This window comes from Pyrus communis, chromosome 5 (assembly GCF_041283825.1).
Source record: "Pyrus communis isolate YQ-2024b chromosome 5, ASM4128382v1, whole genome shotgun sequence".
NCBI classification, from domain to species: Eukaryota; Viridiplantae; Streptophyta; class Magnoliopsida; order Rosales; family Rosaceae; genus Pyrus; species Pyrus communis.
In genome coordinates this window covers 26,715,203-26,737,332 of record NC_142569.1, presented here as the reverse complement: position 1 = coordinate 26,737,332, position 22,130 = coordinate 26,715,203, and the positions used below count along the sequence as shown (strand labels likewise).

General features: G+C 36.5%; 1 protein-coding gene, 1 long non-coding RNA gene and 2 pseudogenes across 2 annotated transcripts; 2 read left to right on the top strand and 2 right to left on the bottom strand.

Moving 5' to 3' along the window:
• The first annotated feature begins 6,266 nt into the window (after positions 1-6,266).
• Positions 6,267-14,731, top strand: LOC137735354 (uncharacterized). The gene is made up of 7 exons (XR_015963019.1): positions 6,267-6,603; positions 6,701-6,852; positions 6,969-7,044; positions 7,139-7,234; positions 7,375-7,480; positions 10,671-10,960; positions 14,642-14,731. It is a non-coding gene; the product is annotated as an uncharacterized LOC137735354 (long non-coding RNA).
• LOC148697041 (uncharacterized) lies at positions 8,056-10,652 on the bottom strand (annotated as a pseudogene).
• On the top strand, positions 10,161-10,265 carry LOC148697042 (small nucleolar RNA R71; annotated as a pseudogene).
• On the bottom strand, positions 11,005-14,626 carry LOC148697040 (uncharacterized). The gene is made up of 2 exons (XM_088695141.1): positions 13,788-14,626; positions 11,005-11,235 (listed from the first exon to the last, which is right to left on the bottom strand). The coding sequence occupies exons 1-2, from the start codon at positions 14,553-14,555 to the stop codon at positions 11,005-11,007; spliced, it is 999 nt and encodes a 332-aa protein (XP_088551267.1). The 5' UTR covers positions 14,556-14,626.
• Positions 14,732-22,130: the final 7,399 nt, after the last annotated feature.

Genomic DNA, 22,130 nt, shown 5'->3' with positions numbered 1-22,130 from the left:
GTTAATCTGTAGAGTGGCAAATCAGGGGGTGAAGAACCTAGAGGGACTCACATATTTAATAGGCTATGAGGTCACTTGGTTCACGAAAGGACTTTTGCTTCATTATGGGGCTTCATTGTGACGAAGCCTATGATCTAAAGCTTGAGCCTTCCAACATTAGGCTGTTGAGTAAGTATTTTCCTTGGAAGTGTGGTTTTGTTGGAGAAAGTAGCAAGGGTAAGGGTGTGAAGGGCAAAGGTAAGTGAAGACCGTCCCCAAGAAAGCTACGAAAAAGGTTTCAGTGACATATGCCAAGATTGAAACGGTGCTTGAATAATGCGAGGATGAAGAGGATGTGTTGAAAATGAGGCTGGTTTACTTCGCCGAGGGTGTGTTGATAAGGGCAAAGAGTGATGTGGGTGTGAACGTAGAGTACTTAGACCTTATAGAGGGCATGGATACACATATTCATGGGGTGAGATATCATTCAAACTAGTACATGACAACCCTTGTTTTGCTAATGCTTAGAAAGGGATAGGAAGAGAGGATAGGGATGATGAAAAGGAACAAACAAGGAAGTAAGAGGAGGCAGAGATCTGGATGAGGCTGGAAATGGTTAAGTTATGCCTTTAAGGTACAATTTGTTGGTTTGATTGAGTACTAATAGGGGTCAAATTGTTGTGATTGTGATGAGCACTAATTCAATGTACATGCCGGTGTGGACATACGAAAAAATTGCGTAATTGGAGAAGGCACTACGCTATTACATGATAACTGATCTAGTAGCCATCCTAAGAATTCTTTGATGGTCGACAACAAAGAAGCAGTCGATCCATGAACAGGTCTAAATGTACGTAATTGAGAGTCGAGAGGTATAGCCTTATTTCAAAAGTTACGAACTTTATGAAGGATTGTGAAAATATGATGTGGTAGAAACTAACACACAAATTAAACCCTATAATTTAGACAATTGTAGTATGAATAACTAGGGATTGTTCTAGGCGGGGGATTAGGAGGGATGCTAATCAACCAAATTAAATTAAAAAACTGAAAACTAAACTAGACTAACACAACATAAGAACTGAGGGAAATTTTTGGACGAAAAAAGAAAGTAAATTGCAGCAAAGGAATTAGGTCTTGTACGAGATATAGGTGAAATGCTAGCTAGAGGATTGTTCTCCACACATGAAACATATGCATACAAATCGATTTCCAGTTATTGTACCATAAATGACAATGCCCCAAAATAACTGTGAACTGCACAAATTAACTCTCAGAATTTCCTAGGTTCATTGAATTGGACTCAGCGATGCAATCAAATTATTCTCTTCAAGTTCCTTAACTATGAACAGCATGATAGAGATACATCTCAAAGATCATTAAGTTCTGTGAAAATCATAAGCATTGACGAAGCATTCATAACTATGAAAAGCATGATACTCCTGCCAAGAATTTACTTAACTCAATCATGACTAGTGACTTTTACTACTTGCAAATATAAGTTCATAACGATTAGGTGAAATTCCCCATATTCTAGCATCAAATCCCTACATACAAACTAAGTATTCATCCTTAATAAACATACAAGAATAAGTTTTCTATAAAATAGATAAGTAAATCACATTCATATTTTATGAAACAATAACTGGATGCAATCAATTTATATAAAACATATGATCATGGCTTCGAATTCACCTTTAGCTAAAAAGAAACTTAGTTACACATGTTCATCATAACTAAAAAACAATCTAAAATAAACTTTGAAACTTAAAACAAAGATAGAAAGAACTCTGAAAACTCCAGCAACTTCAATGGATGAATGGTAGGCATGGCACACTCTAAATCTCGGCAGGAATTTCATATATATATGGGGGAATGGCTGAATCCAAGGAGGAAAAGGTTTTGGCATTTTGAATTATTTTAGGACTTTAAAAATTAGGTAGAGAGTCTTGGAATGTGATTAGGATTCCTCCTTGCAGCTGGAGATCAAATTGGATAAGATAAGATAAGATTGGATAAGATAATGTTCCTCTCCAACTAGGATTCCTCTTTCTTGTGTTCCTTGCCTTCCAAGCCTCAACTTTAATTTCTCTAGATTTTAGCACATGTCTAACACCATTTAAACAGTCAAAACGTCCAGCCTGTATGTTATCCACGCATGATATCCAATCCAAGTCCAAAAATGCTCCAAATTGCTCCATTTAGCTATTTATTGTCATCTTTACCAACTAGACTGACAATAATACGAAAATAACTTAAATTACCAAAATAAATGGAAATTAACTACGTAAATGCAAAGAAATAAGATAACAAAGTTGCATAAATATGCTCCTATAGTATTTAACTATCTGTTTGAATCTTGATGAAAGTTTTTGAACGTTTATGAATTCTTGTTTTGAGAAATGTTTATAACTAAGAACAGAGGTGTGTAACCCTATTTAAAAAGTTATGAACTTTGTGAAAAATTGTGAAAACATTTTAATATTTGTGTGAAGTTTGGTGAATGTTTATGAATGCCTGTTTAGAGAAATGTAATTGTGATGACTGGCTATGAATGGCAGGTGGTGGGGATTTGGGAAATAGTGCCCACTGAGGAGAGAAACTTAGGCTACTGGACATAGGATGATGATGTTGATGTTGTGATGCCAAAAACCTTGACTTCGGATACAAATGATGTCGAAGAGCTTAAAGTACAAATTAAGGAGCTAAAGATGGTTGGGGCGTTTGGCCCACGAAAAGGATATTATTCAGAGGAATGTGTTGAAGAAGGTGGAAGAGTTGACGGATGAGGTGAAGGAATTGAGGAGGGAAGTTAAAGAAATAGAAGAAGAGGGATATTTTTCAGAGGAATGTGTTGAACAAGAAGAAAATGAAGAAGAAAAAGAAAAACAAGAAGAGGAAGATGTAGAAGATGATGATGAAATGGGGAAATAAGTAGGTAAAGAGCAAGAAAAAGAAGAAGAAGATGATGATGGTAAAAGCTGTGGCGGTGTACAAAATGGTGTTCAACAAACCACAGAAGAATCAGAGGTTGGTCAAAACTGGGGTGAGAAGTCAAAAGGAGTGAAGCCAATGGATTAATAGGGAATGAGGTTATGGGAGGTGTGAAGGAAGTGGGTTTTTTAGGAACTAGGGACTGTTGATTTGGAAAGTCACACAAATATGTGCGATAAGGTGCTTGCACTGGTTGGAGAAACGATAGCGCATGAGCACATAGAAGTCCAAAGTTCCAATGATGATGATGTTGCTATTTGCATACCTAAGGGTGAGCACGTTGAAATGAAGGGGAAACTCTATTACACTAGGGCGGAAGTAAAGACTAGGGGCACCAAAAGGGGGCAAAGAAGAAGACAAAAGTGGTGCGTCACATGGCATTGACATTTGACATGACAAAGTGCGAAAATCTCCAAGACGATGAGTTAAAGGAGCATGATCTGCATAGGGGAATGACGCTTAAAGCAATCAACTCAGATTCTGTGGTTGAGGCGTTTCAGCATTTCTATCAATTTCATAGTTTGAAGAATGTCGAGAAAAAGTAAATGATCATTGTGTTTTGCTTTGGTGCTTTGGAATTTATATTCAATAAATGACTAGAATTCTAACAGTAAATGTTTTTTTTTGTTACATTGTTAGTCCGGTTGCCCAATTGGACAATATGACGGTTGGGCAATATGAAGGGTGCCTATCAATGATGTAAGTCCGTAAACCCTGTTATTGATGGAGTGTTTTCATACTGTTGGGATTGCATTGGTGTGAAATTTTAATTACAAAATTTGTATTGCAACATATTCATTTGTAGTTGTACCTCCTCTTGAAGCATGGGGAAGAGGCTCGGAGGGTAAGGACAGTGTTTAGCACCAACACAAACGATTGGTTTCTGGTAAAATATCCAAAATAATTTGTGCTAATTATGTAAATATGTGCAATTTTGATGTGAGTGTGATTTTGGGTAGTAGAAGTGTTATACATGTCTTTTACTTTATACTTTGATTGTCTACAAATGCACTATGAGCATGACTACACTCAAATGACAACTCAAAGAACAACCAGAGGCCAGAAACCCGAATCGTTCACTCCATTCTTACCTATCCTTTTGAAAACAATGAAGGGGGAGGGGGAGCCATTTTCTACATCTTGGTTGGTCGATGTGGAGATGAACAAGAAAGCTTTGAGAATCACTGTGTATGACTCCTTGAGATCAACAATGCACTCCCAAAAAGTGACAACAAAATTGGCTCCAATCTCCTATGTGTTAACCGATGTCTTACAAAGCATGTCGATAGAGGAGAATGAGGGACCTTAGCCCATTGTTGTAAGCCGAAGGGCTCCACAGCAAAACAATGGGTCAGTTAAAAATTTATTAAATTGTTAGTTAAGTTAAATGATTGAATTGTGTGTGTTTCTGAAACTTGTTTGTGGCACAGAGGGGGACTGTTGGATTTTCACTTGAGAAGTGATAGAGTTCTCATCTACCAGCGTTCTTCTTGATGTTACTAAGTCGCAAAACGTCATTGTATTTCGATTAAGGATGGCAGTCGACATGTTGCATGGGGTGCACAATATCTAGGCGGTGTTAAACGATTGAATTGTTGTCGATGTAATCTTGTAGTGATAAAACAAGTAGTATATTGTGAATATGTGGTAGTGTATATATTTTTATTTTGTTAACATAGGTTCCATTGCTTGGGATGAATCTATTTGATGTCCAAGTCTTTCATTGTGGATCATGTTACATTATTTGTCAATCGATTTACTTGTTGTCAATGAATTTAATGGGTTTCGGGATGCTTTGCTTATCTCATTCCAGATTATTTGTTGTTATGGATCAATTAAGTGGAATGAATTTGAAAGACATTATTTCAAACCACCCCTTTTGTGTTGTGAAAGTGTGTGACCGCTTATGAAACCTACTAAAATATTACTTAAAACATGAAAACATAAACCTTAAATCTAACCATTATAAACCTTTATATGATACCAAATGTTCTCATTCATCACTAGTTTTCACCCATGGCATGTCTACCTCTGCAACTTCACCTCACAAATCTCGTCTTCTTTTTTTGGGCGGACCCTCATGGTCATCTGGACCCACCATTGACTTGTCCCCTAGACCATTTTTCTTGATAATTCCTGGTTGAGGGAAGCAAAAGATTAGATCATCGTGCGTTGGGAAAACCAAACGTTGAAGTCAAAGTCCACCAGCCCCCATCTTCCCAACCACTTGATTCAACACGTGGGAGGCTATGATTTTCCCTGTTCTTCATTAAGGATGGTATTGCATATATCTCCACCGTATTGCTGCCTAAAATTATGGATGTTGCTGCGTCGTGGGAAATGCCACGTGGCATTTTATGTGTTATAACCAAATTTTGAAAAAACAAGGTGCAATTGTGAAAACAAAAATGAAAAAAAATATGGAGATGGTTGGGATGACATCCAGTACGATATGATCGAGTTCATATGCCAATATTGGGGCGCGGAACAATCGAAACGGTTGTGAATAATGAGTCAATTAAGATAGGACATTGTTTTCGACAAAATACAAAATAAATTTGAGAAGGAAAAATTGTGCAAAAATGTTGGTAATGCTCATATTGACAAGGGCCAATCACTGTGTACGAAGGATTGAACTCAAAAACCTTAAGCCATCGTGCAAAAATTAAAGTCACAAAAACTAACCGTTGGATTTAAGTTTTAGGTTGACCATTGACTCCGTTATAGTCATCGCTATTATGGTTTATGGGCCTTTATTTTGTCAAATTTTCATATTTTGCTGGATTGTGAGAGATGACTGATCAAGCTAAGTGACTCACGAACGTCCTCCAATTGGAATTACTCCAAAATTCGTCCATTTGACCATGTTTTGCTCCAGAGGAAGTCGAAAATCCTATATTGGAAATATAATTCAAAGTATCAAAATTCTTCCAAATTATTAACCAAAATATACTAAGAATAGGGTTAAATATATAATATAAAATATACTCATCAAAATACCCCCAAACTTAGCTTTTTGCTTGTCCTCAAGCAAAACAAAACTAGAAAACAACAATAAACACTAACAAACTAGAATTTAACTAAAACTAACTGACAAAAATTTTCACCTTCAAAGTTGCAATCCATAGAACATGTTAAAAATCATAACATCTTTTCAAAAGTTCCAACCAATCCCACCACAGAGTCTAAGCCATTTAGAATCAATTAGAAAAGAATTCACGAACTTCCCTTGGTGTAAAGTGAATCAACATAGCTAAAGAGACTCGACTAAAACCCTTACCTCTTGTCCTCTCTCTCTCTAAAAAAATCTGGAAAGGCTTTCTTTTCTCCATTTCCTCTCAAGTCCAACACCCATTTGTACAAACCTCCTATTGAAATAGCTCTCCCTTTTTTCTTTCATTTTCTCACAAAAAAGAACACAAAGAGCCTTCTATCTCTTTAGAAACTCAGCCCCCTCATCTTTCTCAGCATGGTCACACCAGCGCTCATTATTACAACCCTTACATCTCACAGCAGCTTCTTGATCCTCTCTAAGTGCTGCATCCGTAGCTTTCCATAACCCAGCAACAAACACTCCTCCGTGAGTACCCATCCATGGTGGAGTAAGCATGAAAACCAAGATGAATGAAAGTAAATCCCTCCTCCATGTGTGTCTGTATTTATTTTTTTTCCTTTTCAGATCTTGTGTGGTAAACTAACACATGCATGTGTTTTCATCTGTGTGAAGACCCCTAATTGTTGCAAATCCGAGACAAACAACACAAGAAATACACCCTGAGTCGCCAGCTTTTCTCAACCAAATAGTGTGTCACCTCAGTTCAAACCATCACAGATCCGAGTTCCATTCATGCAGATCGAGACCATTTCGCACATGCAACGGTAATCATCTCCCACTTGGTTCAATGTACATGTTGCTCAGCTTGTGAAAAATCTCTGAGAGCTATTTTTTGTGATGAATCTCTGAAGAAGCTGACACTGATGTTTTTTTATATTAGGTACCCGAGATGCACAAAGAGACTGGAAAGACCCACTCGAATAATCCACAAACTCACGGATCTACAAATTTTTGAGGTAAAAATCGTAACCCTTTTAATTGATCGACTCTGATCTGGTATTTTAACCATAAAACCACTACTGTGACTGAAAAAATAATACTCAAATCCAGGGTAGAGCCGAAAGAAAACAACCCTTCAGCTGCCAATCCAGTGGTCCCAGAAGTAAAAAATAAACAGCAAAGGCTTCGGCCGCGACAAATGAGAAGGTAAAGATCTCGTTCATCTGCTTTCACTTAGCTCAACATTTACGGATTCAACTTCATTTCATATATGATGCCATATTTACCATGTATACACTCCCAAAATGACTTTGTAAGAACTGAAAACATACATGCGCTGTGTGTAGGGATATGAGGATCCATGATAGAGCCGAGGGAAAAAGGAAGTAAACACATAAGCTCGTTGGTCAAAACAGGAAAGGCCCTCAGGACCCAGATCTGTGCATCTGGGAGGTAAAATTCGAATCTCTGCAAGTTTAGTTGTTGTAGATCTGGTAATAATAGCTGTACTCAGTTCTGTGGTCTATGGATATGTGATTCAACTGTGCTTCTCTCATCCATGCATCGCAAAACTGAGCTGCAGAAAAGTAACTGCTCAAAAATATGTTTCTGCGCTGGATCTGCAACAATCACCCCCAAACTTGCCTCTGTGAATGACTTCATGCTGATTGCTTTAAATTTCCAACATAGTGTTGATATGGTGATGTTACTGTAGATTTGCCGCTGGGTGCATGATTCTAGTATAGGATGCTTTTTATTTTCCATGCGTTGCAACCTGCAATTAACCAATATGCGTTAAAAAAAAATGAAATTAACTGGGTAAATAAACAAAGCAACGTATTTTTGGGTTTTTTTTTTTTTTTTTTTTTTTTTAAAATAAAACTTAGGTATGTAAATGCATCTAGAAATTTCACTAATAAATAAAAAAAACGAAAAGTAAAGTAAGGAAAAAGTTTAGAAAAATTGGGTTGCCTCCCAATAAGCGCTTTATTTTAAGTCTGTAGCTAGACGTCGCAGAAGCCTGGTGGTCAGATCACTGGTTCCTTCAGAGTCAAAGACTCGCTTGCACCAAATTTCCCTATGCATAGCTTTAGTAAATACTTCTTGACCTTGAGCACACAACCCTTGCCCTCTTTTTCAATGTCCACGTTACCGTTATGAAAAACCTGCTTCACCATATAAGGGCCCTTCCACCGAGACTCTTGTCTCCCTGGAATTGACTTGAAATCTGAACTCAACAACCATACTTTGTTTCCAGGCTGTATTTTTTTATAACTTGGACTACCATGCAACTTTTTATTCTTGCTCTTAACATTTTGGTGTTTTTGGTCCATCTGGTTGCTCGGATCTGTTTTTGATTTTTGCACTTCAAGCAATTGAACTTTGCACTCACGAATCACATTTTGAGTCTTTATGGGCAGATTGTCAATTGATGATCTGGTCACAAATTTGGCACGAGGCAAACCATCTAATGCATCAACACGCATGCATTCTTGTTTATCACATGAATGTATGGTAGCTTCAAACAACCTAAAAACAACCGTTTGATCTTCAACCCGGAATGTTAGAGTTCCGGCTTCAACATCAATAAGAGTCCGGGCTGTTGCCAGGAATGGGCGGCCCAAAATGATGGGTGTTGTCAAATCCTCATCCATGTCCAACACCATAAAATCAGCTGGTAAATATAGATTGTCAACCTTAACAATAACATCTTCAATGACTCCTCTAGGGTAGGTAATTGAACGGTCAGCCAATTGAATAATGCTGGAGGTTGGCTTCAGCTCTCCTTCACCTAAATGTTTAAAAACAGAATAAGGCATTAAGTTTACACTAGCACCTAAGTCAATTAAAGCACTACTAAAATCACAATTTCCAATGGTGCAAGAGATAGTAAAACTCCCTGGGTCTTTCTTCTTTGGAGGCAATTTATGTAATAAGACCGCACTGCACTGTTCTGTTAGAATCACTTTTTCGGAATCCAGAAGCTTCTTTTTCTTTGTGCAAACGTCTTTCAAAAACTTGGCATAAGATGGAATGTTCTTAATTGCATCAATTAATGGTAGATTAATCTGAACTTTAGCCAAAGTCTTCATAAAATCTGTCAACTGTTAATCTTTAGCTTTAGGCCTCAACCTTTCAGGATAAGGCATTGGAGGCACATAAACACGTTCTGCAGTTTTTGTGGTAGCTTCTGCAGTATTTTCGGATCTGTCTTGTGGCTGCCTAGAATTTGCAGAATCTGCAAAAATATTAGATTTTTCAACATTTCTCGAATCTATTTGTGGTTGTGGTGCTGCCTGTGAATTTCCAACACAATTTTCATGTCTGTTGTCATAACTTTTGCCAGACCGTAAAGTCCGTATAGTGTTGCATTCTTCTCGTCCTCTTGGATTAGGTACTGTTTGACTAGGAAATGTACCCGGTGCTCTTTCTGAAACCTGCAATGCAATCTGCCCAATTTGTTGTTCCATATTTTTCATTGTTGCATGCATGTTTTGGATTTCTTGATTGGTCTGTTCAAATCTTGCATTTGTAGTAATTGCTAATTTTTCAATTGCAATCTCCCAAATAGCCTTCGGTGCAGCAGGTTGTTGTACTTGTTGTTGAAATTGTGGCTTTGCATTTTGATCTCTATCCCACTTCAAATTAGGATGATCTCTCCAACCAGGGTTGTAGAAATTTGAATATGGGTCATTTCGGGGACGCTGAAAATTATTAAATGCATTAACTTGTTCCGCTGCAAACTCCGAATAAGCAGCTTTATGTGGACAGCTCAAAAAATCATGGGTTGTCATGCTGCAAATACTGCAGGCAGCTTGTAAGGGCTGCTGTACAGCAACCTGTGAACCTGGAATTCTTTGTAATAACATGTCAAATTTTGCATCAAATCTTTTTCCATTTTCTCAATTTGTGCGGTAAGATATGGGGAGCTGTTAGACATCTCAAAAACAGACCTAGATTGCGGCTGCTCAATTGCCCATTGCTGTGTATCTGTTGCCATTTTTTCAAATAACAAACAAGCCTCTTGTGCATTTTTATCTTTGTATGAACCTCCGCATGAAGCGTTAACAAGAGTTTTTGTAGTCATATTTAGTCCTCTGAAAAATATGTGAATTTGATATGTACTGTTAATACCAGAATGTGGACATTTTCTAATCAACTCTTTGAACCGTTCCCACGCCTCATGAAACTCTTCATTTGGTTTTTGTGAAAAAGATAAAATCTGAGTTCTCATGTCAAGAGTCTTTGAAGCTGGATAATACTTGCTTAAGAATTTTTCACTGAGTTGGTTCCAAGTGCTAATGCTTCCAGATGGAAGTGTGAGGAGCCATCTCCTTGCTTGATCTTTCAGAGTGTATGGAAATAAACGGAGCTTAATAGATTCGGCTGAAAATCCTCTCACCAAAATATTCTTGCATCCCATTAAAAATTCTGCAATGTGCATGTTAGGATCATCGGTTGATAACCCATGAAATGTAGGTAGAATATTCAACATGTGTTGCTTTATTTCGAATGCAGACCCTTCCTCCACTTCCGGATAAGTAATGCAACTTGGTAAGTTAGTGGCATGAGCTGTTAATGAATCCCCTAATGGTTGACCACCCTCTGGAATAACAAATGCCATTGTGTTTTCACTGCGCAGATCCTCAGAAACCAAAGATTGTAGAAAAGTCCCTTGCAGGGAAGGAACCCACTGCAGATTTTGTTTCCTGCGTCTCCTCCCTAAAGATTGCTCAGGTTCTGGATCAAATGGAATCAATTTTTGTGCTGCTGATCTAGTTCTGACCATGCACAAATTGTTGTAATATGCAGTACTGTTGTAATCTGTAAAAATAAAATAAAAACGAAATGTAAATTTTTTTTTTTATATGTATAGACAGCAATAACTAACTGTAAATTTGATTAGAAAAATTGGGTTGCCTCCCAATAAGCGCTTTATTTTAAGTCTGTAGCTAGACGTCGCAGAAGCCTGGTGGTCAGATCACTGGTTCCTTCAGAGTCAAAGACTCGCTTGCACCAAATTTCCCTATGCATAGCTTTAGTAAATACTTCTTGACCTTGAGCACACAACCCTTGCCCTCTTTTTCAATGTCCACGTTACCGTTATGAAAAACCTGCTTCACCATATAAGGGCCCTTCCACCGAGACTCTTGTCTCCCTGGAATTGACTTGAAATCTGAACTCAACAACCATACTTTGTTTCCAGGCTGTATTTTTTTATAACTTGGACTACCATGCAACTTTTTATTCTTGCTCTTAACATTTTGGTGTTTTTGGTCCATTGATAGGAGTATATTTAGGCGACTTACTTAGCTTGTTTTCGTGCCTTTATATTGTTAATTCATAGTTGTTTTAGTAGTTTAAGCCATTTTCGTGTGTTTTTAGGTTCATATGGCTAAGGAAGCAAAAAGATGCATTTTGGAGCATTTTGGAGCATTTTGGAACAAATTAGAGATTGGAATGGATATCATATGCTTGGAGCCAAGAGGATGGACGAAATTGAAGGATTCCTAATCCATTGCAGCCACATGCACATTCAATCATTCACACCAAAACCTTGCACATGCTTTCCCATTTCATTATTCATTTACTTTGCAGCCACCATTCACTCTTTAATCCACATGCATTCATCATCATTCACCACACCTTGCAGCCACATGCATTCCCCTTTTATATTTCCAACCCACATGCACTTCCCCCTTTAATCATTCAAACATGCACTCCCTTTAATCACATGCATAAATCAGCCACATGCATCTCCCATCACCATATCAGATTTCCATCATATTCACATACATTCCATCCTTTAAAACATTGCACATGCACTCCCTTTAATTAATTAAGCCACATGCACTCCCATCCATTTCATCATTGCAGCCAACACATGCTTTCACATGCATTTTCAGATTGTCCCATTGCACATGCAGCCACATATTCATTGCACATGCAATTCTAACCCACATGCATCCTTTAATCATTCAAACATGCAGCCACATTCCCTCCTAGCTGTCATGTTCCCCCCATTTCACCTATAAATAAGCATCCATTGCATTCATTCTCATGGACTCCTCCATTTCAGAAATTCATCCATTGTATATACCACAACACAAACCCTTCCATTTTCAGAATGTAGACCATCACAAACTGCCCTTGGTGCCGTGGCCTTGAGGCACCACTCCCTTACAATCCAAACACCATCCTTCCATCTTCACCACTCCCCAAACCATTCACACCATCAAACTATCCTTAGACCTTGTGCTACAACGAAGAGGAAGAGAAGAGTGCCTAAACGTTCATACAATTCAAGTTTGAGTTGTTGGAATGTTTAGGTGTTTCTTTGATTTCAATGTTTAATTTCAATACTCTTTTTTTTGTACGAATGAGGAATGGAAGAGAAGAGGACCTAAACGTTCATACAATTCAAGTTTGAGTTGTTGGAATGTTTAGGTGTTTCTTTGATTCTCTTTGTTTTGTACCATGAGGAACTAAACCCCCCTTTGGTTAGGGGGTGATTCGAATATATGTTTATGCTTGCATTTTGATTTGAATACTTCTAATTGCGTTTCATAAGTTGTGGATTCAATTCGTTTAACTGTTTGATTGATAACTTATTTATGTATGTTCATTGAGAGTGCACACTTAATTTTCATGCATGAATATGACGCTAGAATATAAGTGAGTTTCACCTAATCGTTATGAACTTATATTCACAAGTAGTGGAGGTTGCTTATAAACAATCGCGTTAAATGAATTCTTGGCATAAGTTTCATGCAATCCATAGTAACGAATGCCTCGTCAACACTTATAATTTTCATAGAGCGTAATGATTCTTGCTTGTATCTCTTCTATGCATTCATGTTGAGGACTTGTGGGGAATGTTTTGAATTGTTGTATGCGCTAACCCATCCAATTCAATAACGTTAGGAAGATTTGAAGGTTAATTAGTGCATCACGGTTAACCCGGGGTGTTGAGTTTCATGGTTTATTGAAATGCAATTGGAAATCATTTTATTATGCAAGTATAACATGTATGGAGATGAACCCCTTAGCCATTCTATCATCCATTCATTCCATTCCATCAAATTCGTTTTACAATCTGTTTCGTTTATTAACTTGTTTTGTTATTTCAATTTTCGTATAAATCTAAATCCCCCTTTACTTTAATGTCCAATTTAGTTAGAAATCAATTTAGTTTGTGCTTTTAAGTGTTTTGATTCATTTTATTTCCCAATTTCGTCCAAATTCACCAAAGTGCTCAAAACTGCCCAGAAAGTGATTTTAAGGCAGTTTTGAGTGTTTTGGGTGATGTTTGAGTCTTTTGGTTTGTTTTAATGTTCTAAGTGTTTAGTTTTACATTCTTTGAGTTAGTTTAGTGTTTTATATTGTGTTTTTACGTTCTTGAGTCAAGTTATTACTTAATTTCGTCCAAATTTGTGTTTGTGCTCAAATCTGGCCAGAAAGTGGTTTTTAGATTTGAGTGTGTTTGTGTTGTTTTGAGTCTTTTGGTTTGTCTTAGTGTTTTAAAGTTTAGTTTTGCATTCTTTGAGTCTAGTATAGTGTTTCATATTGTTATTTTACGTTTTTGAGTCAAATCCAAGTGGTTAACAATCCCTCCTAATCCTCGGTCCAGAACGATCCCTACTTATACATATACTACAATTTGACGAAAAGAGGGTTTAATTTGTGTGCGTATAAATCTCGCATCATCCATCTGGTTGCTCGGATCTGTTTTTGATTTTTGCACTTCAAGCAATTGAACTTTGCACTCACGAATCACATTTTGAGTCTTTATGGGCAGATTGTCAATTGATGATCTGGTCACAAATTTGGCACGAGGCAAACCATCTAATGCATCAACACGCATGCATTCTTGTTTATCACATGGATGTGTGGTAGCTTCAAACAACCTAAAAACAACCGTTTGATCTTCAACCCGGAATGTTAGAGTTCCGGCTTCAACATCAATAAGAGTCCGGGCTGTTGCCAGGAATGGGCGGCCCAAAATGATGGGTGTTGTCAAATCCTCATCCATGTCCAACACCATAAAATCAGCTGGTAAATATAGATTGTCAACCTTAACAATAACATCTTCAATGACTCCTCTAGGGTAGGTAATTGAACGGTCAGCCAATTGAATAATGCTGGAGGTTGGCTTCAGCTCTCCTTCACCTAAATGTTTAAAAACAGAATAAGGCATTAAGTTTACACTAGCACCTAAGTCAATTAAAGCACTACTAAAATCACAATTTCCAATGATGCAAGAGATAGTAAAACTCCCTGGGTCTTTCTTCTTTGGAGGTAATTTATGTAATAAGACCGCACTGCACTGTTCTGTTAGAATCACTTTTTCGGAATCCAGAAGCTTCTTTTTCTTTGTGCAAACGTCTTTCAAAAACTTGGCATAAGATGGAATGTTCTTAATTGCATCAATTAATGGTAGATTAATCTGAACTTTAGCCAAAGTCTTCATAAAATCTATCAACTGTTGATCTTTAGCTTTAGGCCTCAACCTTTCAGGATAAGGCATTGGAGGCACATAAACACGTTCTGCAGTTTTTGTGGTAGCTTCTGCAGTATTTTCGGATCTGTCTTGTGGCTGCCGAGAATTTGCAGAAGTTTCTTGATAGAGACTTTACCACACACGCAAACGGGTTAAAAACTCTTATATTACTTGCAAGAATGACAAGGTTGTTGTAGTATAAACGGTTCTTGCAAGGTCGTTCTCCACAGGGATTATTAAATAATTCAAATCAAACCTAATTCCAATTAATTATTGTAAAGCAAAAAGTTGAGATGATTGGTTTTATAACCTATTTAAATTAAAACGAATTTAATTAATAAAAATAAACTAATATGCAATATTAAAGATGAAAGGAAAATAAAACTGTTTTGGAAAAATCAAATTAAGAAAACACTAGAGTTCCACCATCACCTTGCAATCCTATGTATTTTTATCAACTACTTATGATCTACACATGCCACTTTGAAGGTTAGGTTTTTCTAATTTATATTCTACTTGGAACCTCCAACATAGAACGTATATCTAACATGCAACCCGTCCGGACGTTCGGATCAAATCTGAACATGAGAGACTCATTATGCTTTATAAAAACCCTTTGAAAAACCATGCAACCTTTAAGACGTGGTGTTCATCTTAAGTGAAATTACAATCATTAATCACAAGAAGCCAGCATCAATTTCAGGGAACCTTCCGACCAAAATTGCATCAAATTACTTTTCTAAAGATCATAATGGTGATCAGGCATTAAGACAATTAGATAGTTTTAATCACGGTGATCAATAATTCAAAGTATGCATGCAATCAATCATAAGCAATTAAATAAAAATCACATATTCATGCTAAGGCTTACGGCTTCACCCTAGCAAAATGAATTAGTTGCGCATATTCATAATTGAAATCATAGAATATATTATTAAGAATAAAAGGAATGAAAACACCTTAAAGTAGAAAATCTCCAAGAACCCTAGCCAAGTTCTTTGTATCCCCCAAAGTTGCATAAAAGAAAAGCCTCCCTAAAATGAGAACGGCCAAGCCCTTTTAATATCTCCCTCCAGCTAACACACAAACCCTAACCCTCAAGTATTTTATTCCCACTAAGAAACTAAATAATAATAAAATAAAATAGAAAATAAATTCCTAATTAACCTAGGCAAAACTGCACAGAAACTGTTCAGCCACGTTTTAGCCTCAAATCTCCTCCAAATCCGGCCCAAGATAGCTTGTTTTAAAGATAAGAACATTCCGAACACATATCCAGAAGGCCATAAACCCATCTGAGGTCATCTTAGGCTCCAAAAACGCAAGTTAAGCCCGAAACGTCACTATTCCAGCACTGCACATTGCTCCTTTATTTTATTACCAGAAAATATTCGCTTGGTAGAAAAATCTGATATTTTGACACGATCAAGCTAAGTGACTCACGAACGTCCTCCAATTGGAATTACTCCAAAATTCATCCATTTGACCATGTTTTGCTCCAGAGGAAGTCGAAAATCCTATATTGGAAATATAATTCAAAGTATCAAAATTCTTCCAAATTATTAATCAAAATATACTAAGAATAGGGTTAAATATATAATATAAAATATACTCATCAAAATACCCCCAAACTTAGCTTTTTGCTTGTCCTCAAGCAAAACAAAACTAGAAAACAACAATAAACACTAACAAACTAGAATTTAACTAAAACTAACTGACAAAAATTTTCACCTTCAAAGTTGCAATCCATAGAACATGTTAAAAATCATAACATCTTTTCAAAAGTTCCAACCAATCCCACCACAGAGTCTAAGCCATTTAGAATCAATTAGAAAAGAATTCACGAACTTCCCTTGGTGTAAAGTGAATCAACATAGCTAAAGAGACTCGACTAAAACCCTTACCTCTTGTCCTTCTTTATTTCACACATACTAACTTTAAATATAACTATTTTTCTTTTTCTTCTTGATCTTTTTTTTTTTTTTTTTTTTTTTTCAGTAACAGTAGTGGTCGTGCAATGTCAGTTCACTTAAGCTTTCGATCCAACCCATGTAGCGAGCTTTAGGTCAATGACTCCCAAACCACTAGGGCTTTAGGGCACTAGGTGTAGAACACCCCTAAGGACTTATTAACCCGAGCTGAAAAGGCTACGAAACCAACTAACCACCCTGCCCCATGCCAAAACTCTACTGTTTGACGCGAGAATCACTGCTAATTAGGCAGGACTGGCCCGGTTACTAGGCAAAGTCTCGGGTGAGACAATTATTACTTTATAACACAAACTAACTTTACTTTATGTAGAACAAAAATTAAAAGTGAAACTTAGACTAAAAGTAAGTGTTTCAATCTCACTCCCCACAAGCCATGTTGATGTGAATGTGCAAGTTGTCAAAGTATAATTCATGAATTAGTGTCTAAGCAACGATAAGTAGAAAAGACTCTAATGTGGGATTAATCTTCACCATGTCCATTTGTTATAACGTTTAAAATAATCTATGGATATTAACTTACAAAGAATGAAAATTTTAACTTGACACAAAAATTAAAAACCTAAAATGTTATTTCCCACCCCCAAACTTATTTCACACTTTGTCCTCAAGGTGTGGAAAATAAATAAAAGAGACAAGAACATAAACAAAACTACTAAATCCTAGAAAATGTAAAACAAAAATAAAAAATAAAGAAAATACTCTAAACAAACAAAATATGAAAGAGAAACAAGAAAATAAAATAAAATAAAACAGAAAACAAGAAAAGGAAAAAAAAGAAACTAACACACCAGACATTTGAAGAGGGAAACTGTGAATTTGCCAAAGTGTGCTGACCAAAAATGTGGAGAACAAAAACACTACTGGACACTTGGGGATTCGAAAGCAGGACCTGGTAGTTGGGACTAGTGAAGGCGCGCTGACCAACACTTACAAGTCCACACTTGTGTCAAAACCTAGCAACAGCTACAATATAAGCTGGTGTATCAGCTGCATCTGTCATTTGAAAAAAAAACCCTAGCTATTCTTGAACACGCTTTGGATTCCCTTTCACTCGCCTCGAGCCCAGAGCCAAACGGCTCTCTTCTGTCCATTCCCATCCCCTGTGCAGAAGGATAATAATATTATTTGTTGTAAACCCCGAAGCCCTTTGTTCTCTCTAGAAAAAAAAAAAAAAAAAAAAAGTTATATTTAAAGTTAGTATGTGTGAAATAAAGAAGGACAAGAGGTAAGGGTTTTAGTCGAGTCTCTTTAGTTATGTTGATTCATTTTACACCAAGGGAAGTTCGTGAATTCTTTTCTAATTGATTCTAAATGGCTTAGACTCTGTGGTGGGATTGGTTGGAACTTTTGAAAAGATGTTATGATTTTTAACATGTTCTATGGATTGCAACTTTGAAGGTGAAAATTTTTGTCAGTTAGTTTTAGTTAAATTCTAGTTTGTTAGTGTTTATTGTTGTTTTCTAGTTTTGTTTTGCTTGAGGACAAGCAAAAAGCTAAGTTTGAGGGTATTTTGATGAGTATATTTTATATTATATATTTAACCCTATTCTTAGTATATTTTGGTTAATAATTTGGAAGAATTTTGATACTTTGAATTATATTTCCAATATAGGATTTTCAACTTCCTATGGAGCAAAACATGGTCAAATGGACGAATTTTGGAGTAATTCCAATCGGAGGACGTTCGTGAGTCACTTAGCTTGATCGTGTCAAAATATCAGAGTTTTCTACCAAGCGAATATTTTCTGATAATAAAATAAAGGAGCAATGTGCAGTGCTGGAATAGTGACGTTTCGGGCTTAACTTGCGTTTTTGGAGCCCAAGATGACCTCAGATGGGTTTATGGCCTTCTGGAGATGTGTTCGGAATGTTCTTATCTTTAAAACAAGCTATCTTGGGACGGATTTGGAGGAGATTTGAGGCTAAAACGTGGCTGAACAGTTTCTGTGCAGTTTTGCCTAGGTTAATTAGGAATTTATTTTCTATTTTATTTTATTATTATTTAGTTTCTTAGTGGGAATAAAATACTTGAGGGTTAGGGTTTGTGTGTTAGCTGGAGGGAGATATTAAAAGGGCTTGGCCGTTCTCATTTTAGGGAGGCTTTTCTTTTATGCAACTTTGGGGGATACAAAGAACTTGTCTAGGGTTCTTGGAGATTTTCTACTTTAAGGTGTTTTCATTCCTTTTATTCTTAATAATATATTCTATGATTTCAATTATGAATATGCGCAACTAATTCCTTTTGCTAGGGTGAAGCCGTAAGCCTTAGCATGAATATGTGATTTTTATTTAATTGCTTATGATTGATTGCATGCATACTTTGAATTATTGATCACCGTGATTAAAACTATCTAATTGTCTTAATGCCTGATCACCATTATGATCTTTAGAAAAGTAATTTGATGCAATTTTGGTCGGAAGGTTCCCTGAAATTGATGCTGGCTTCTTGTGATTAATGATTGTAATTTCACTTAAGATGAACACCACGTCTTAAAGGTTGCATGGTTTTTCAAAGGGTTTTTATAAAGCATAATGAGTCTCTCATGTTCAGATTTGATCCGAACGTCCGGACGGGTTGCATGTTAGATATACGTTCTATGTTGGAGGTTCCAAGTAGAATATAAATTAGAAAAACCTAACCTTCAAAGTGGCATGTGTAGATCATAAGTAGTTGATAAAAATACATAGGATTGCAAGGTGATGGTGGAACTCTAGTGTTTTCTTAATTTGATTTTTCCAAAACAGTTTTATTTTCCTTTCATCTTTAATATTGCATATTAGTTTATTTTTATTAATTAAATTCGTTTTAATTTAAATAGGTTATAAAACCAATCATCTCAACTTTTTGCTTTACAATAATTAATTGGAATTAGGTTTGATTTGAATTATTTAATAATCCCTGTGGAGAACGACCTTGCAAGAACCGTTTATACTACAACAACCTTGTCATTCTTGCAAGTAATATAAGAGTTTTTAACCCGTTTGCGTGTGTGGTAAAGTCTCTATCAATGACCGATTTGGATTGGGACAGATGAGTGGTTTGGATTGCAAGAGATAAACTGATTCACATAATGTTTGAAACCGTTGATATTGTGCTTTTTTTTTTTTTTTGCAAAATGTTGTTATTGGACATGCAATGCCATGTGGCATCCCCTTGAGGCTGCCACGTGCATCATTTTAGGCAACAAATCAAAACTGAGGGGGACCCTTTGCCTTCTAATCCCTTGGTTTTTGCACACTCTTGAGAAAAAGGATTTTAATCCCATCTTTTCAGATAAACCATCCCCCTACCTAATTGCATTCCACTTATTTCAACCGATCCCAACCCTTTCAGCTCAGCAGTTTCATTAAATGCACTAAATCATGGCAGCACCACCCAATTTGCCTCATTTCCAAATCAATACACCAACAGCACCAAAAACTCCATCCAAATCCTCTTAAATACACCAATATCCATAACTCCTCCTCCAATTATACCTCACCTCTCAAAACAAATCCCATCATCTTTAATACTCCCAATGCCAGTTATGTTCGGCCTACACCAAACACTAAATCTTAGCATCCAATTGATAGGAGCATATCTATGTGACTTTGTTAGTTTAATTCCTTGCATTTAGTGAGTTAGTTTCTATTTATTTTAGTATTTTAAGCTATTTTCGTGTGTTTGTAGGTCCAATTGACAAAAGTGGCAAGAAAGTGCTTTTTGGTGCATTTTGGAGTAGTTTTGGGCTTGGATTGGATAGCATATGTTTGGAGCAAGATGGATGGACGAAATTGAAGTCCAAAGGAGCCTAGGAATCTGCTAAGGAAATGGAAGAAAAGGAATCAACTACAAAGAAGGAAAATTGAGTCAAACTTCCTTATTCTGACTTAGTCAATCTTAATCTTTTCCTATTTAAATCCCAGCTGCAAGGAGGGTTCCTAATTGATTTGGGACACTTAATATATGTTCTAGAAGCCCTAATCCCAGTCCAAGATGGAGCCGCACTCTCCTTACCCTTTTCTTCCAAAGTCTGCCACATATCTTCTTTCCCCTTTTCTCCTAGTCTTTGCCGCATATTTCCTTACCCTTTTCTTCCAAAATCTGCCACATATCTTCCTTTCCCTTTTCTCAAAGATGTGCCGCACCCCACATTCCCTTATTCCCCCTTTCCTTGCAATAAAACACCTTTTCTTTTAGCATTCTGATTAGGACCCTTTTCTTGGAGGATTTGGAGTCTTAAAAACTTCCCAAATTAATTAATTAATGCCTTAACCTTTCTCTCCTAAATTATATATAATCTGCTACAAAAAATCCATTGTGGGGAATCCATCTTTCACCACTACACAACCTACCATCCATCATCCACACACACCACCCTTTATCGCAACCTTCATTCACTCTTACACCATTCCCATACTTCCATACCTTCAACCACACATCCATACACAATTCCTCTACCTTCCCGCACTCCCCTACCAACCCAAATCCATTCCTAACTCATAAACACATCCAAAATCATCCCTAAACCCTTGTGCCACAGCATAGCAAGGAAGAAGAAGAGAAGAAGAAGCCTTGGATGTTTTTGCATTCAAATTGGATTGTTGGAACGTTTTTAGGTGTAATCTATCTTTTGTTTTCAATGTTTAATACAAGTTTTCTTTGTTTTGTTGTGAACATGAGAGGCTAAACCCGTTTTAGCTAGGGGAAGCTTTGCATCCATGATTATGTTTGTGATATGAATTGATTAATTCTAGTTGTGATTTCATAAATTGTGAATGCAATTTACTTAAGCGTTTGATGGATAACTTATTCTTGTTTGTTGATTAAGGGTGCACACTTAATTTGCATGCTTGAATTTGATGCTAGAATATAAGGGAGTTTCACATAATCGTTACAAACTTATATTCACAAGTAGTTAAGATTGTTTTCACAATCATGTTAAGTTAAATTCCTAGCATGAGTATCATGATGTCATAGTTACAAATGCTTTGTCAATACTTATGATTTTCATAGAACGTAATGATCTTTGATTGTATCTCTATTATGATGTCAGGTAGGGAACTTTTGAAGAATGCTTTGGGTTGTCGTATGATGTCATCCAATCCAATAACTCAAGGAGAATCTGAGGGTTAGTTAGTGATGTCACGGTTAATCTAGGGTGTTGAGCTTCATGGTTTATTGAAAAAGCAATTGGAAATCAATTTGTGTTCAAATGTATCATGTATGGAAAAGAATCCTCTAGCTAGCTAATCATCCATAGTTTTTCCCAAATTCGTCCAAACTTTGCTTAAGTCTTTTAGTTACTTGTTTTTATCTTAAATTCGTCAAAAACCCAATCCCCTTTACTTTGTTATGTCAAATCTGTCCTATTGAGTGTTTTTATTTTGAGTCAAAACCAATTCTATTTTCGTCCAAATTAAGTCCTAAAGTCTAGTTTGAGTCTATTTGATTGTTTTGTGTTGTTTTGAGTCTTTTGAGTTTATTTTGAGTCATATAAGTTTAGTTAAGAGTCTTTGAGTTTGTTTAAGTGTTTTTAAGCATATTTTTGTATTTTTGAGTCAGTTTTCATTAGATTAGCAATCCCTCCTAATCCCCGGCCTAGAACGATCCCTACTTACATCTTTACTA